This window comes from Cheilinus undulatus, linkage group 7, assembly GCF_018320785.1.
Source record: "Cheilinus undulatus linkage group 7, ASM1832078v1, whole genome shotgun sequence".
In the NCBI taxonomy this organism is placed as follows: Eukaryota; Metazoa; Chordata; class Actinopteri; order Labriformes; family Labridae; genus Cheilinus; species Cheilinus undulatus.
The window spans coordinates 45,478,089-45,494,889 of NC_054871.1; the positions used below are offsets into that span (position 1 = coordinate 45,478,089).

Below are 16,801 nucleotides of genomic sequence, written 5' to 3' on the forward strand. Positions count from 1 at the left end.
CTCACCTCATATGCATATTTGCACTAATCAACTATCTTAAATAATCTTACCTACCTCATGTAAATCTGCCACCATCCTTGCATGTTTTACACTGATCATGTCTAGTCAGTATGCTTGCACCCTTTGCACATCTTGCAACCATAGTATCAATGCACACAGGATTGTGTATACTCAAAATATACCTACAAGAGCTTATACATATTTAATCCTTATTTTTTATACTTTTTTCGCTTTATTATTTTTTTTGTATTAAATGCCCTGTCCCATTTACATGTATGTAATTTAGGAGTAAGAGGAGTATTGAAAAATTAAGCGCAAAACTGCTCCTCTATCGTGCAAATCAGACTAATTTTTAAACAGCACTGAATCATAAAGGCCAGCATTAGTGATGGGTCATCCGTGAACAAGCTGGTTCAAAGAGCCGGCTCTTTTATGTGAACGAGAAGAGCCGGATACTGTTTTAAAGCCGTTTTAAATCATTGTAACTATTACTTTTACTATTTATTTGTATGTTGTTTGTGTGTTATGTGATTGATTGTAAGGAATGATCTTTTCTACATACACTTCTGCAGGCACATCCCGCATTAGGGACACAAGTTTGATGATATAATGTTAATGATACAAACATGAAAAACATTCATGTTTATATCAGGTGTGTCAAACAGCCCAGCCAGTGAGCAGATTTCATATGACCTGCAAGGTGTTGGAGGGGGGGCAGTATATTTAAGAAAAAAATAGCATGATATTTTCATCAGTTCAAAAAAATTGAGCACAGTTGGACTAAAATACTAGCACAAATATCAGTCATATGTCATGACATTGCTGAATCTGGCAGGTCACATGAACAAAACTGGTACCCAAATGAAGAGCTGTCTGGGAGCCAGAAGAGCCGGCTTCATGATTCGGATCACTGAAAAGAGACGAAATTCCCATCACTAGCCAGCGCTAACTGCAACAGGCAGTAAAAATGGTGTAATTTAACCCCAAACGAAACCAGGTATTACACTGGTGCTATTTCCCCTCTTGCTTCACTTAGTCTGCTGTTCCTGTGGATCCGAGGATAAACCTTTTATTAACAATGGGCCAATGAAGTGGTAGGAACTCAGTTTTAGAATAAATTTGTTTAAAAAACAAAATACATTATCAGACATATATCTGGTGTGAGTTTCTTAGTATTGTGCAGTGAGAGCTTCTGTTGATTGTCACAGAAAAAACTCAGATTGATCACATTAATTCATTGATGAAATATTGCTTTGCACGACAAGAAGTTTAGCGTCAGACAGAATGATTTCTCACTGCTTAAACTGACTAGTGACACAGCAGTCTGTATGTTAATAATGTGTTCTATATGATTTAATGTTAACAGCAGAGACAAAAGTGTTTGGTCAGTATGTTTCTTTTTTTCCAGTCTCTGAGACATACACAATCCTCTAGAAATCATCAAATGTGGCAACAGCCATGCATTTTGCTGCATGTCTCATGACTCTAGTGTGCCACTTTGTGTGGAAAAACATGCACTAAATGCACTAGGTTGGTGAAATTAGGCCGTTTTAGCGCCTGAATGTATTAGAGCTAAATCTTTTTGTGGATTTGTTGCGGAAGTGGCGCTATTAGCTAGTGCAGATCTCACCCTCAAGTTGGTGCCTTTAGTGTGGCGCAAAAAGTCTTAGTGGATCTGCCCCCTTGGCTTTTATTTCAAACACTATACATTTAAGTTAAAATGTTCTATGAAAACACATCCAGGACATTTTGTAAAAGTTAATAGAGACCTAACTGATAGAATTATTGAAGGTAATGCGGTGTCTGCTTTTAGGCTTTTTATGTTCACATTTAAAAGATGTTTTATTTTTGGGGGGAACGTTAGATTTGCTTCTCTTCATCATCTGACTGCTGCATTAACTCACTGAGTGCCATAGACGTATATTTACGTCATTTAGAAACCAACGCTTGAGTGCCATTGATGTATATATACATCAAAGTGTTTTTTCGGCGGCTGGCACAAGGGGGCGCTCTCACGTGCCCTGTGAGTAATTTTGGGGCTTCTGGGATACGTAATCGGAACACTACAGCTACAGTCAGAAGTGACGGTAGATCAAACGTCAGAGGTGGAGACCCTGGGGTCAAAGAGCAGAGCGATCGTTACGGAGTTAATCTAAGCTAAAAGTTCTAACTTAGACGCTTAGAACTTAACAACAGCGAATCCAGGGATCGGCACTTTTTATTGATCTGCCTCGGCCAGCAAAGAAGCTAAAGAATGCCGGGAGGCCCCCCCCCGCGTCGGAGAAATAAGGCAGCCTCTCGCCAGCTGGATGCAAACAGCAACAAGCAGGAGAGGACGTGGGCGTATAGGGAGGTCCTGTGGAGGCCGTCCAGTTCCAGAGTGCGAATGGCATGACAGTGACTGGAAGCACTGTTAATTATTTTACAATAAAATAACATTTGTAATACAATTTTCAGATGTCTTTTATGTTATTGAAGGCAAAATTATAACATTCAAATCACTGTTCTGCTTGACAGACTCACAAAAATGCATTTTTCTCAGCTTTCTAGAAAAAAAGTGGTCTTTTTGGTGAAACTAGCCTCTATTCAACTTAAGATAAATCAAGAACGGAACAAGCTATAAACCAACTTTTTTTTTTCCATGATGAAATATTGAGTTTCTTCTTTCATTTGAGCTATTCAGTGTGTTCAGAATCATAGTACAAAATATTCTGTGGGTCTTGAAAGATGACTCAAGATTGCCAGAAACACTGGCACAAGGCACTTTCCATTTTATTAAAGGTCTGGCACTCAATGAGTTAAGATAGAGTTGAAAATTCTGGTGCACACACGATAATCCCATGAGTTGTTTTTTGAGCCACACCTATTGCTAACAGATGCGTTAAATCTAACGCAGCATATTAAAGCTCAGCCACAGAGAGGTGGACCAGACAAACTCACAGATGGGGCCAAATGAGAGTTAGAACACCGCCACAGAAGCCCCGTGTCATCTCCAGCATTAGTCACCACAAAGTCCCAAACTGCCTCTTAAAGCAACTTCACCTCACTAAATGTTTGTTGGGAACTTCATGGAGCAGCTGCACACAAACCCCTCATCACCATGTGCAATGTCAAGCATCAGCTGGAGTGGTTTGAAGCATGCTGCAACTGGACTTTGGAACTGTGAATACATGTTCTTTAGAGTGTTAAATGACCCTTTACAGTCTAATACACAAATCTGGCTTTGGCAGATGCCAGGACAACAGTACATAGCAAAATGCATAGTCTGTCAGCCTGTCAGAGGGAGGAGATATGCCCACTAACCTCAGGTATTTCACATTTCAAGGCACAACTCTAGTAAACGTTGAAAATGAAAGGCAGCTTTGGAAGACTTTTACAGAGAAATAAAACTAATTTAAGCACATGTAAAATGGAGTATCATTAGTATGCTTTATAATGCTAACGCTGAGGAAGACCTATTACAGTCTGATGCAGTACTCTAGCAGCTGGGTCCATTAAAAGAACTGAAAAGCTGTAGCAGACAGAGGGCTGCAGGATGAAACATTCTTCTACAAAAAGTTAGAAGTATCATCTGGTAAAGCTTTAGTTTACTAACATTTGTTGTTGATTTAAAGATGATGATAGCAGTAAGAGACTGAAAGTTTAACCAAACTTAGTGTAAAAAGTAAGGAAATGTGTGTTTGGTAGATTATTTCTTTGTTGTGACAGTGCTTTTGGCAGTAAATCTTATACTGTTGAAAGCCTGTGGGTTGCACCCTTGAAAAATGTAGCATATAATCTCTGCCGCTGCCAAAAAGCTTATTTTGCTGTTGCTACTGACTCTGATAAGCACCCCTGAGCATGGGCCCCGTTACAGTGGTCAGGAATTGTCTGCTCCAAGAATTGGCATGCAACATTTGACTGATCTGGATAGTTGTGGCATCATTTGGGGTCATTCTTTAGTACCATCTCCAAACTGAAGGCCTCTTTCCATAATAATAAGGGATGTCAGAAACAGGCCGCGAAATGGATGGGGAACATTATGTTCATGGATGAGTCTAGACTCTGCCTATGACAGTTAGATCATAGGGTCAAAGTTTTGCGAAGACGCACAGAGCACCATGTTGATTGTACACAGATAGACTAACATTTTTTGGTGGAAGCAGTGTGATGAATGGAAAAACGAGGGTTAATATTGGTGGAGGCAATCTCAATGCAGAGAGATATCGAGACAAGATTATTCAACCAGTGGCAATCCCGTATCTTCACAGTCTGGGGCCAACTCTATCCTCCAAGATTAAAACACACCCACACAGAGTGGGGTTTATCAGAGACTACCTCCAGAATTTGGGAGTGGAGAGGATGGAGTGGCCTGCCAGCAGTCCTGCCCTCAACCCATTAAACAAATGGGGTCAGCTTGGGCATCCTGTAGGTGGCAGAGTGACCAACGCAACCACGTTGGCTGACTTGTGACAAATTCTGAAGAATGGGATGCCGGGTTCAGGCTGGTGACCAGCATGAACAGGAGGTGCCGGGCCGTGTATTGTTCTACCTCACTCTACTGAGGCTCCTCTTTGTTGAATGAATAAATTGCCAATATGTCTTGTTTCTTCAGACTTCAATCATCCAATCCACCAAACAAGAGTCAATGTCAGAATAAGCTGTTTGGCATTAGCAGAGAAAATTTGGCAAATTTTTCATGGGTGCAACCCACACACTCAACTGTGCTGCTCATCCCACAAATGCATGCTTTTTCACAAATGTGGCACCTTTAAGATCTGTAAGATCTGTTGCCAAGAAGCATTGTTACAACATAGAAATAATCCACCAAACACAAATTGCCTTGTTTTTTGTGCTAAGTGTAGTTCACCATTCACAATCTAAGACTGTCAAACACTTTAAAGAGATCTGGATTACTATAAGAAAGATATTCAGACTTGGCACCATCAAGATCTCCTCTCATACACTCAGAGATGCTTCCAAAACAATATGGGCTTTGTTTCTGGTCTTTCAGTTATTGAAAAGGACTTTCATATCACAAGCAGGTATTGTCTTTCCCTCAAACCATGTCCTTGCCCCGTTACAGTGCCTGCTTGCCCTCTGTGTATCCTCTCACTCAGGCTGCTTCAGTGGCTCGTGTAAGAACACGGTCATAATTTGCCAAATGCTAAAGTTTTAGGGACATGGTTAACAAGGTTCATCAACTTTTTCCCTCCAAGGCTTTATTATATTAACTTTCATTGTGTTTTATGACTCAAAGAGTGATGCAATGGACATTAAAACTGCACAAGGGGAACTACGTCATTAAAATGTTGCACTTCTCAAAAACCATTTCTGTAGAATGGCATGTGTAGCCAGTATTTTAGTTCAGAAAAAGGACTATCGGTTGCAGTAGCTCTGGCCTATTTGGTTTAACATTGCAGCTTATATCTATATACCCGCTGTCATTTGTTGTGCTTTGGAAAACATGACTGTGTGAGATCTGTCTTTGCAGTGGTGTCTGTCCCTGCTTTGTTTTTGATCAAATGGACAGTGCACAGGCTATTAATGGTGCACCAGGCATTGCATTTTATTTTGACTTCAGCTCCAATCAGATTTTCTACAGTTATGTAGCTGGAGCCTCAAGCAGCTGCTGTGTGTTGCTTGTGCAAGCCCAAGTCATTCTGACAGTCAAGACACATCCAGGTCAAAAGAAAGTTAAGCTTGAATGTTTTTTATTTTTACCTTTAAAAAGCTCTCACACTTACTAGGATGGGGAAAATCTTTCAAAATACACTGACAGCAGTCAGAAGGCACAGCCGATTTAGGAAATAAATGTTTATTTTTTGCAGGCATATTTACACATTTAAGCACCTTTAACTTCCTTTTTTACTTACCTCCTGAACTGTTTTTCCACATCTGTCTCAAATATACATGTCTGACATTTCTTTCCCTTATTTACCCTTGCCTGTCTGTTCTCTAGATCCGTTCAGACCGAGATAAGAACCGAATGCTGCGCTACAGTGTGACAGGCCCTGGGGCTGACCAGCCTCCGACTGGCATATTCATCATCAACCCAATCTCAGGCCAGCTGTCTGTCACCAAGCCTCTAGACAGAGAGCACATCTCCAACTTCCATGTAAGTCTCACAATGCTGTAGACGCCCAGATTAACAGCAAAGCAAACTAATGTATTTCACCTGTATCAGTGTATTTTGTACATGTTAATGTGTCTGTTATTTAAGAGTCAGGCTTCTTCTTTTCCATAAAGCAAAGGGTAAAATATAAATAGAGGCTTATGAAGTGGACTGTGTAGAAGAAGATGTATTAGTACAAAAAATGACAAAGTTACAGAAGAGACTGTTGAGTGGCCATTAGAGTCACTCTGTGACTGTTGAGTAGAGATGTTCTGATACCATCTTTTCCTTCCCGATACGATTCCCATACCAAGGTGTTGGATATTTGCCAATACCGAGTACTGATACAATACCAGTGTAAACTTTCTGGAATGACTGTGTAGACTAGCAAATTATTTTAGACCTATAATTGACTCAGAACATGGCTCAACTAATAGAATCATAATGTACAGCATCTCTGTGACCCTAAAGTTGTTTTTCCGCTGATTATTGAGTTTTACTGCTAAATTTTGAAATAACAATAATACAGGGGGCTCCATCACAGTCTTTCTCTATCTCTCCATTATGCTCTATTCAGGAAGCATGACGTGATTACAGAAAAGACTACAACTGGCTGACAGACCTCGAAAAGTGTAAACAATATGGCGGTTAGCATTCGAGGTAGCGGTAATAAATTATCATAATTCGATTAAAATGGATAGAAAGACATTTAATATCAGGTTTACTGGTGTGGATTAAATCATTTAAGTTCCCAAAAGTCACACGAGTTCCAGGCTCCCTGAAAATGCTGACCCCGGGATTCAAAGTCATCAATAGCGTCAATGAGACGACACAATGGCTAGCTTCAGTAGGAAAAACAAGCAAGAGACAGCGATTTATGGTTAAAAAGTTATTTAACTTTTGGTAAATGGTGTCACTTTTTGTCACGTATGACAGCGCCAGTCTGGAAGGCATTTTAATGATGACATACAGAGAAAAACTGTCACGTAGCCACTAATCTTTTCTGCTGCATTGGGTCCTTTGGTTCTTCTTTGCTGCTCTAAAAACAGTAGCTTGTGCATGCAGTGCTTTTCAGCAGTGAAGAAGAATTGTTTTCTGGTTTACAGCGCTAACATTGAGCACTGCTAAACGAATCAAAATATTACGCTAAACTAAATGGTATCGGATCAGTGCATAAACTTGTGTACTCATGATACCAATACCTGCATTTTGAGCAGTATTGGGTGTATTTCCGATACTGGTATCGGTATCGGAACAACTGTACTGTTGAGTTGTCACCAGAAGGGCAGAATGGTCAAAATAGCATAGGCCTGGAAGGGTTAAGAAGACTGTGTGGTTAATACAGTGTTGAAAAGATACAAAAGTAGCCATCCAATGCTCTTCTGTTGATTTATCTTGAAGAAAAAGTAAACCAGTTTATGAAAAACACTGAACTGCTTTCAAGTAGTAAGATAAGACGGTTGTGAGACTTAGAGACTACAAAAGTTGTCACAGTTTCACCAACACCTCAGAAGTTTCCTGTTCATTTACTACACAGTGTTTGTGAGATTGTAGTGGGTAGCATGGCTTCCCTGACCTCAACAGGAGGGTAATAAATTGAGCAAGACCCTTTGACGTGTTCACAAAATGTTGAAATACTTGGCTCCAGAAGCCAGAAATGTCTGGAAATCCATCTAGTTTCCAGTAAAATGCTGAAGCATTTCACTGGAAATGGTGAAGAATGTGATACTGTTGCCAAAAGGAAAGGGTTGAACTTGTATTTGAATGAAACTTTCCATAACTGGATTGTTTGATATGAAGTTTAACAGCACCTCTTAGCAAACCTCTTCAACAGTCATCAGGTTTATCAGCTTGCTGAAAACTAACCCCCCACACATTGCTTACGCTCCTTCTCTTCAAATGAAGCTGATTGGTTCATTCATTCTCAGGCCAGGGATAAACATTTCAGCCTCAAGTTTTGTAAGATGGATCTGCAATCCATCAGCTTTGCAAGGTTATTTTATAACAGGCTTGATGAGGATGGATGCACATAAAATGGAGCTTAACACCAAACCTAACCTTTATATAGTCTTTTTGCTGGAAAGTTTGAGGAACTTATCTAAGGCTCTCTTCCTGCTTCATTTGATGGGTGAATCTGCTCAGGGCTGCCTCACCACCCTAGTTTTATGTCATCTTTCTGATTTTATTTTTATCTACCCTGTCACTTTGCTGGATATAGTCTCTCTCTCTCTTGCACAGAGATGAAGACGATTTTTTTAAAAGACTCTCAGTGTTTGCTTCCTATATCTAATACAGTCGTGCATACCTCCAGAGCAGAGTCTAACCTTTTGATCTGTAGGAATGCACACACACAAATCACACAGGGGAGTGGAAATCTGGAGTCGCAGCAGGGTAATTTGCATTTAAGCTGTCTGATGAATATTCATTTGATTGGACGTAGTTGTCAGAGCTGGGAGCGGGGATTGGCCATCATGTTTATTCATGAGGGAGTCTTTGGCTCTTTAGAGCCTGATACAGATGCCTCATACTTTATAAAGGAACGGTTTATTGAGGCTTCAAGGCCAATCAATAGCTAAAGTCAGCACTTTTTACCGTTTTTTTGCTGTTGAAATAGATGCCTGAGGTCTGCTCTTTCAAGGGAACATCAAAGATGATTACAAAATAGTCGTACAATGATGTATTGTAAAACTTTATAGCATTACAAACAATATATTATTTTAAGAACTAGATGTTTTGTTTTTACATGTTTTGATAAGTTACTATAAAGCTTAGTATTACTTCATTCAAGACATGGTAGTCATATGACCAGCTGTGATCCCAATGATTGCCTCACATCCCCCACAGCCAATCACAGCTCTTTCTTTCAGCACAGTGGTGTGTTTAAATATGACCTATTCCTCACTAATCCCTGCTTGCATTAATACTGATGCACCATGCTGTGACTGCTGCTGGCTAAGCTTAACCTCCTCTACCCCAGCCTCCTCCTTTATAGCAGGGGTTCTCAACCTTTTTCAGCCTGCAACCCCAAAAATAAAGGTGCCACAGACCAGGGACCCCCACTGTACCTGGGGGTGGTTGACCACAGCCATGCACGTTTAAGAATAATCATGTACAAGGCTGCCTATAAAGGGAGGGCTTTCTGATGCCCAGACAAACTGGGGGCCCATGGATGTCAGCAAAATCTTTATAAAGTTAAGCTGTGATAACAATATATTATTTTTAACCTGGGTGATAACTACTCTTGTCAAAGAAACAACTATCTTTTTTTTTTAATTTGTGCCATAGTAACCGGTCTTCTTAAAAATGTAAATCCATTTTCTTTAAAACAGAATTAAAATGGATTAAAATTGGCAAAAGTTGGTGGAAAAGTTGGTGAAATGGCACTTTAAAGGTAAAAGAAATGGGTTAAGAAATAAGCAAATATGGGTTGAAGTGGCAAAAATTAGTGAAAAAAATTGGTCAAATGAGAAGAAAAATCGGGTTAAACTCGCAAAAAAATGGTTAACTGAGAAAAATTCACAGAAATTGGTTAAAATGGGTTAAAATGGGTTAAAATGGGCGTAAAAGGGGGTTATAGTGGCAATAACAGGTCAACAGTGGCAAGAATTGGTTAAGAAGTGGCAAAGCCCAGAAAAAAAGTGGTTGAAAGGGTTTAAAATTGGCAAAAATAGATTTTTAGTGGCAAAAATGTATTATAATTGGCGAAATTTGTGGGAAAAGGTGATAAAGTTTGGCACCATTGGTGCAAAGTAGCAACTGACCCACTCTCAGGGCCTCGTGACCCCCAAAGGGGGTCCTGACCCTCACGTTGAGAATCACTACTTCATTGCATAAATTGTTGCACTCTCATTCAGGTTCATGCTACTATGGATTAATTGCTTTGAACTTATTTTAATTCAGTGGAGATTGTCATAAATGTATCTATCCATGTTTCTAGCCATGTCCGTCTTCTCCGCCAAAGTAAAAACATATCCATTTTACAATGAAATGGTTAAATGTATGACAAGAGTGTTCCTGAATAAATAATTGTTTTCAAGAGCTCCAAAACAAAAAAGTTGCCACAAAACTATTAGTGCAGAGCCACTAGGGCTTCGCTGTAAATGCAATTTTGTTTGTAGGCCTGCAGACGAAATAAGTCGTCAAAGTAGGAGCATCAAAAATGAATCTCATGTCCTGAAAATATTAATGAAACACAAGAGCCCATAAAATTTAGTCTGTGCTCCAAACTTTGATCCAACCACTGGCATTGTCAAGTCTTAAGCAGACCTCCACACTGCATCTCACACCAACAAAGCATCGAGATACCAGTTTATGACAATTCACCTCCAAAGTGAAATAGAGATTAGTACAAAATTATTAGCCCCCCTAAGAAAATGTCCATTTACAGAGGAAGGATTTTTTACCACAGTTTTTCCAAACATTCTAGTTTTATTTTGGATGCTTGCATTATTTTATTTTGCACACAGAAACAAAATTATTTCACAAAACCAAACACTACCAGAGTCTACATTATGAGCTCCCTGATGCTTTTTGTCAAATGTGTCGACTGTTTTAAGGACTGGAATGTGGAAATTTTTTCATCTTTATACTTTAATTGTGCATTTTAAGGACTGAAGTTTTAGGTCTGATTTAAATTTTAGTATTGGCTAAAATATTGTAAGTATCAGCATATCTGTTATTAGCAAAAATTTAATATCATGTATCCCTAGTTCTAACAGTGAACTTTTGTCAGAGTGAGAAGTCAGTTGTCAGTTTAAGCGATAAGAAGCTGTTTTTATGATAATGTTGATTTTGATGAAGTGGCACACAACTACAGCTGATATGGAGTGTGTGTGTTTCTGTGCAGTTGCGAGCCCATGCTGTGGACTTAAACGGGAATCAGGTAGAGAACCCCATCGACATCGTCATTAATGTCATCGACCAGAATGACAACAGACCAGAGTTCACACACACCATCTTTAACGGCTCAGTACCAGAGGGATCCAAGCCTGGTAATGTCATACACACACACGGATAAACATGTCTGTAACTTGTGAATCCCCCCTCCCCTCAGTGATATATCTGTGCTGACTTGTTATGCATCACCCTGCAGGATCCTTTGTGATGACAGTGACAGCAGTGGACAAGGATGATCCAAAAACTGCCAATGGGATGCTGCGATACAAGATCCTTTCCCAGAATCCCCAGAGCCCCTCATCCAACATGTTCACAATTAACAACAGGACTGGTGACATCATCACAGTGGCAGCAGGCCTCGATCGTGAGGTGTGTGTTTGTGTTTCTCTGTGTGTAGGGATGTAAGTCTCATCTATAAACCCATATGGAGCAGCTGCTTCCCAGCCTGTGGATTTCACCTCAGCCTGCAGTGATTCCTTCAGAATAAAGACAGCAGGGGGATTTTTGGGGGTATATTTTTAAATCTGTAAATGATACAGATATTCTGACTGTTATGAAATCATGCTATTTATATACTCTAAATTAAACAAATCTGCTTTTGCTTTACTAAAATTTGTTGTTGATATTTGGAATCATTGATGTATTTTTTAAATCTTAACACATTAGGAGCATCTAAATTGTTACTGTAGTGACCAAACTTTCTCCATTGGGGGCCACATACAAAAATAAGGATGGTGGGGCCACTTTCATATACCTCACCTTGATGTTAAAGTCAGTAAAGGTTAAGATATGCTCAGTGATTGGGTATGCTTAAATGGCTAGTTGATGGCTGACAAGGCAAACAGCCAGTCATTTTGAAGGATTTTTGAGAGGACTATCAGATTTCAGTCAGCTCTGGCTACCACTGGCTCCGTCCCTGGAACATCATTGGTGCTGCTATTTACTGCTGTAATCTATTAGAGCGTTATAAATCAAGATGTATTTATTGTTTTGGTTGCAAATATTTTTACTATTTATAGTGCTGTCTCAATTTAGTCCTTAAAGAACAGCATAAAAACTTGTTGTCAAAATGTTTGTTTACAGTGTTAGTATGGTAACACTGATTTGTGCTGAAACTAAGAAGAATAATGCAGTCTAGCACAAGCTTCATGCTCTGTTGAGGGCCATTCATTTAATTTAAAGGATTTTTGAGGGGCTGATTAAAAATGGGCTGTGGGCCATAGTTTGGACCTCCCTGGAATAAATATAATAGTGTATGTGATAGGTAGAGTCAGTCATCTAGAAACTAGAAAATGAGGGGTTCTATCCCCAGCTCCTCAGTCACATTTACTAAATTATATTAGTAAAACATGCATATGGAGCTATTATTGTTGCAAAACCATTTTTTAATGTGTACACAGATCTGTGCCCAGAACTGAAAATGCATAGCTACATTTGCAAATGCATGTACAAGTCAACAAACGCTTGAACAGACCTGCAAATAGTTCTGCAAATGCATGCAAAATTTATCTCTAAACGTGTGTATAGAGAGTCAATTGAAAGGCAGACTTCAGTTGTAATTGATGTTTTGTGAGTATTTTTACAACTGAAAGCAAAAAAGAGTAGATCTCCTGAACCAAAATGAACTAAATTCACATTTACAAATTGGTCTACACATTTGTAGATTTGTGTATGCATTTGTGGATCTTTGTAAAAATATTGCAAAATGTTTTATGTATTGCATCTTTACATGCATTTTGCACATCTGTCCACACATTTGTGGATTTGTGCACGCATTTGCACATCTGCCAATGCACATATCCGTGTGCACATTAACAAATAGGTTTGGAACAATAATAGCTCCATACCTGAGCACATTTAAACACATCTAAAATACATTAAAACACTCTGACCAAGGGCATCTTGCAACGCTGCCTACAAATCCTCAGATTTGAAATCCACCAATCTCAGCCACCTCAGTCAAGAGTTCAGCTGTTCCTCTTTATCACTAATTTGGACAATGCACCACAGGGGCCGTTGATAGTTCTTGGAAAATGTAATGTTTGAAACTGAGTAAAGACAATAGTATTAGGTGTTAATGGGGATGATCTTGGAAGATGGATTTATATTACAAAAATTATTCTTGTTCAGGAAGAAAAAATCCGAATGTCTTGTTATTGACAACATAAATTGATTTCAGAATTAGGTTTTATGTAAATGTGCTTTTGCTCAGATTTTCTCAGCGTAGATACATCTGAAAAAGGCAAATAAAACACTTAAAATCTATTCTACAAGTGCTTGAAACTCTTTATTTCCTTTCTGTTTCTAGAAAGTCACTCAGTACACCCTGATCATCCAGGCCACAGACATGGAGGGAAACCCCACCTATGGTCTGTCCAACACAGCCACCACTGTGATCAGAATCACTGATGTCAACGACAATCCCCCTGAATTTACCACTGACACGGTAGGTCCTCACATACTCTTTCAGACTCTGCAGAGAAATGTGATGTTTCCTAAATCTGCAAGCCAGAGAGAGAGAGAGAGAGAGGTTTTTCCTCTAAATGGAACTGAAGCTGCTCAGGTTTTATTGGTTCTGGCAGCTGATAAAGAAGTAAGAAAAGAACAATAAAATGGACAATGTGCATGCATTTCTCAGTAAAGAGGAATACATTTGACAGGAGGGAGCAGATTTGCGGGAAATGTGGTCTTTATTTCAGGAACAGAAGCACTTTGCTTTTCTGTGAAATAGAGTCAGTTACCTCCTCATTGGTCTTATTTTCATAGTAATCACACCAAGGTATCACTTCATTACTGTTTAATTTGCAGTGGCATATTTTAATGCTGTCTTCTTTGTCCTTTTCTTTCAGTACTTTGGAGAGGTTTATGAAAACAGGGTGAATGTAATTGTTACTAACCTCACAGTGACGGATAAAGACCAGCCTCACACTCCAGCCTGGAGTGCCGTGTACCGTATCATCGCTGGAGACCCCACTGGACGCTTCTCCATCCCTACTGACCCCACCACCAACGAGGGCCTGCTCACTGTTGTCAAGGTGGGATATGGTCAACATAAACTTCCATATATTCCAGATACATCTCAGAATATTAAAATATCAAAAAACAAGGATTACAGTAGGATTTATAATACAGAAGTATTGACCCTCTGGAAAATTATGCTGATTTATCTGTCAGTAATTGGTTAGAGCTCCTTTTGCACAAAATACTTTATCGATGGGATGTTGTATGGAGCCAATCAGTCCGTGGCACTGCTGGGGTGTTATGAAGCCGAGGTTGCTCTGATATCAGCCTTCTGTTCATTGGTATTGTTGAGTCTGGTGTCTCTCATCTTCCTCTTGACATGTCCCCAGAGATTATCTACTGGGCTTAGGTCAAACACAGTAATATCATGGTTAGTGAACCAGTTTCTGATAGTTTTTGCTTCAGTGTGGACAGGTGCCAAGTCCTGCTGGAAAAGGAAATTTAGAATATTCATAAAGCTTCTGCAGTTTTGAGTCTTGACTTGATTAAGCACACTAGACCAACAGCAGCAGATGGCATGGCTCCCCAAACCATCACTGACTGTGGAAACTAAAAACTGTGACTGCCAAGCAGCCTAGATTATTTTCCTCTCTGATCTTTATCCAGTCTCTTGGACCTTGATTTCCAAATTAGATTCATAATTGACTTTATTTTCAAAACAGGACCTTGGACCACTGAGCAACAGTCCAGTTCTTTTTCTTTTTAGTTCAGGTGGAACTCTGATGACGTTGTCTGTGGTTCAGGAATGGCTTTACTGGGAACATGTCACTTGTAGTCCATTTCCTGGACCCATCTGCGTGGTGGCTCTTGATCCACTGGCTCCAGCCCCAGTCCACTCCTTGTTAAGCACCCGTGTGGCCTTGTCCTTGTCCTTCAGGTGTACTCAGAGAAGTGGGCACTGCTGCACCAGCTGGTTTAAAGGTGTATAATTCCAGGAAGTCAGAGCAGCATTATTACTGAGATTGTTTCTCTTGCTGTGGTTTCTGTGGCGAGCTGCTGTCAGTAACAGCCACTTACTGTCTGAAAGCATCTTTAGGGTTTCAGTGGTGGGGGTAGCTGAGCTGCCTGGTGGTATACAGGCACATTTTTATCATCAAAGTAGTTCCAAAAATTATGTGGAGCTGCATTATGTCTCAGGCTGCCTTTTCTTCTTTGTCAATTTCACATAAACCTGCCATGTTGTAAGCAGTGAGATACATCCATAAATGAAGCCTTGTGTTAGTTAATGCAGGAGGTCATATGCACAGCCATGAATAGCTGATTGTTAGCTGATTTTAATTATTGCGGCCAAGCCCTCACACCCAATCACAGCTCTTTCCCTTGACAGAGGGGTCCATTTTACCCTTGAAGTGCCAAAGTCGCGAAACTGCGACAAGCAACATTGCTGAATTAAACAAGCTCTAGCTGCAAATATGGTGCCCGATGTTGTTGCTACTTTACACCAGGAGATGACAGACATGAGTAACTTCAATCCCAGCAGCATTTGTGGGTGGGTTTCTTCTCAAAGGTTTGGAGAGAGAGAGTTTTGAAAGACCCAGCCCCGGTTTAGGAGATGAGGAAGCAATGGCTGTAGTTGGAACAAAACGGAGAGAATGAGAGCAAATTGTAGTGAGAATACTCACAATGCCGGGAGGAATAGAGGAATATTCACCTTCTGACATGACATACAGTCGTCCAGTGAAACCATGGGTGAGACTGACGGTGCGTCTGTGAGCAGGGACAGCGCGTCTGTGCACCATGATAGTCCACAAGCAGCACATACTGAAGCCGATGCTTTGCCTTACTGTGGCCGGGAAGGGAGGAGACATGGTGGGGTTATCCGGGTGGTCAAAATACCGCAAATAGTGACAAAGGCAGGGAATGAAAAACACCGCGGAGGGAGGGGCAGCCATGTTAGAAGCCGTGGGAGAAAACACACAGCCAATGGCGGTGGAGGCCACCTGGTGATGTCTGTTGCTACCCGATCTGTCCTGGAAACCTGATTTGTACTGCGCATGTGCAAACACGTGTCTACATCCGCTCGGCAGCCCACTTGTGCTATTTGCTTAGTTTAAGGTTATCTTAGATTAGTTTAGATAGGCCTTAATTAGCTTTAGTTTTGGTTTAGCATTTTAATTTCAACTGGTTAGATTTAGGGATAGCTCATTGGGGTAGGTTTGTATTTTAATTAATTAGCTTCCTGGGGTTAGATTTAGCATTTATATTCCACTGGTTAGGGTTAGAATTATTTTATGTAGACGCGGATGTAGACGCGTGTTTGCACATGCACAGTACAAATCAGGTTTCTGGGACGGATCGGTTAGTTATCGGTTAATGGTCGGTTAATGTCAGAATATGCAAATTAGTTGATTGAATTGACTCCCATCACAAATTTTGGGTCATACTGAAGATTTTTCTCATTTACAGTATGCCTTTATCTCTAACCACTTTCAAGCTACAGCCTTTGGAAATCTTGATATCAAAATTGAAATTTTTCTTGAAAAAACTCTGTTGCCCAAAGAGTTAAATGTGTACTTTACAATAATCCCTGCCTACATTAATGCTGCTGCTCTGGGAAGGCTTCACCTCCTCCACCCCAGCCTCCTCCTTTATAGCTCAAGCTTGTTTCACCCTCATTTAGATTCAGTTTGCATTGTCATAAATGTATCTATAAAAGCATCCTGCTTGACTAACCCAGGGAATATCTTTGAGCAGAGCCTTCGCTGCCAAGTTAAACAGAATATCCATTCTGCAATAAAATGGTAAAATGTATGATGAGAGTGTTCCTTATTAAACTAGGATAATCCATTG

The 16,801-nt window shown here is 40.1% G+C and overlaps 1 protein-coding gene across 2 annotated transcripts in view; it reads left to right on the plus strand.

The window, feature by feature from the left end:
• LOC121512126 (cadherin-2-like) overlaps positions 1-16,801 on the plus strand; it is a 128,484-nt gene that overhangs the window by 70,570 nt on the left and 41,113 nt on the right. For both annotated transcript variants that reach the window (XM_041791207.1, XM_041791205.1), the window contains exons 5-9: positions 5,942-6,097; positions 10,941-11,085; positions 11,187-11,359; positions 13,299-13,436; positions 13,840-14,025. In XM_041791207.1, coding sequence (XP_041647141.1) covers positions 5,942-6,097; positions 10,941-11,085; positions 11,187-11,359; positions 13,299-13,436; positions 13,840-14,025 — 798 coding nt within the window. The remainder of the gene's footprint in view (positions 1-5,941; positions 6,098-10,940; positions 11,086-11,186; positions 11,360-13,298; positions 13,437-13,839; positions 14,026-16,801) is intronic.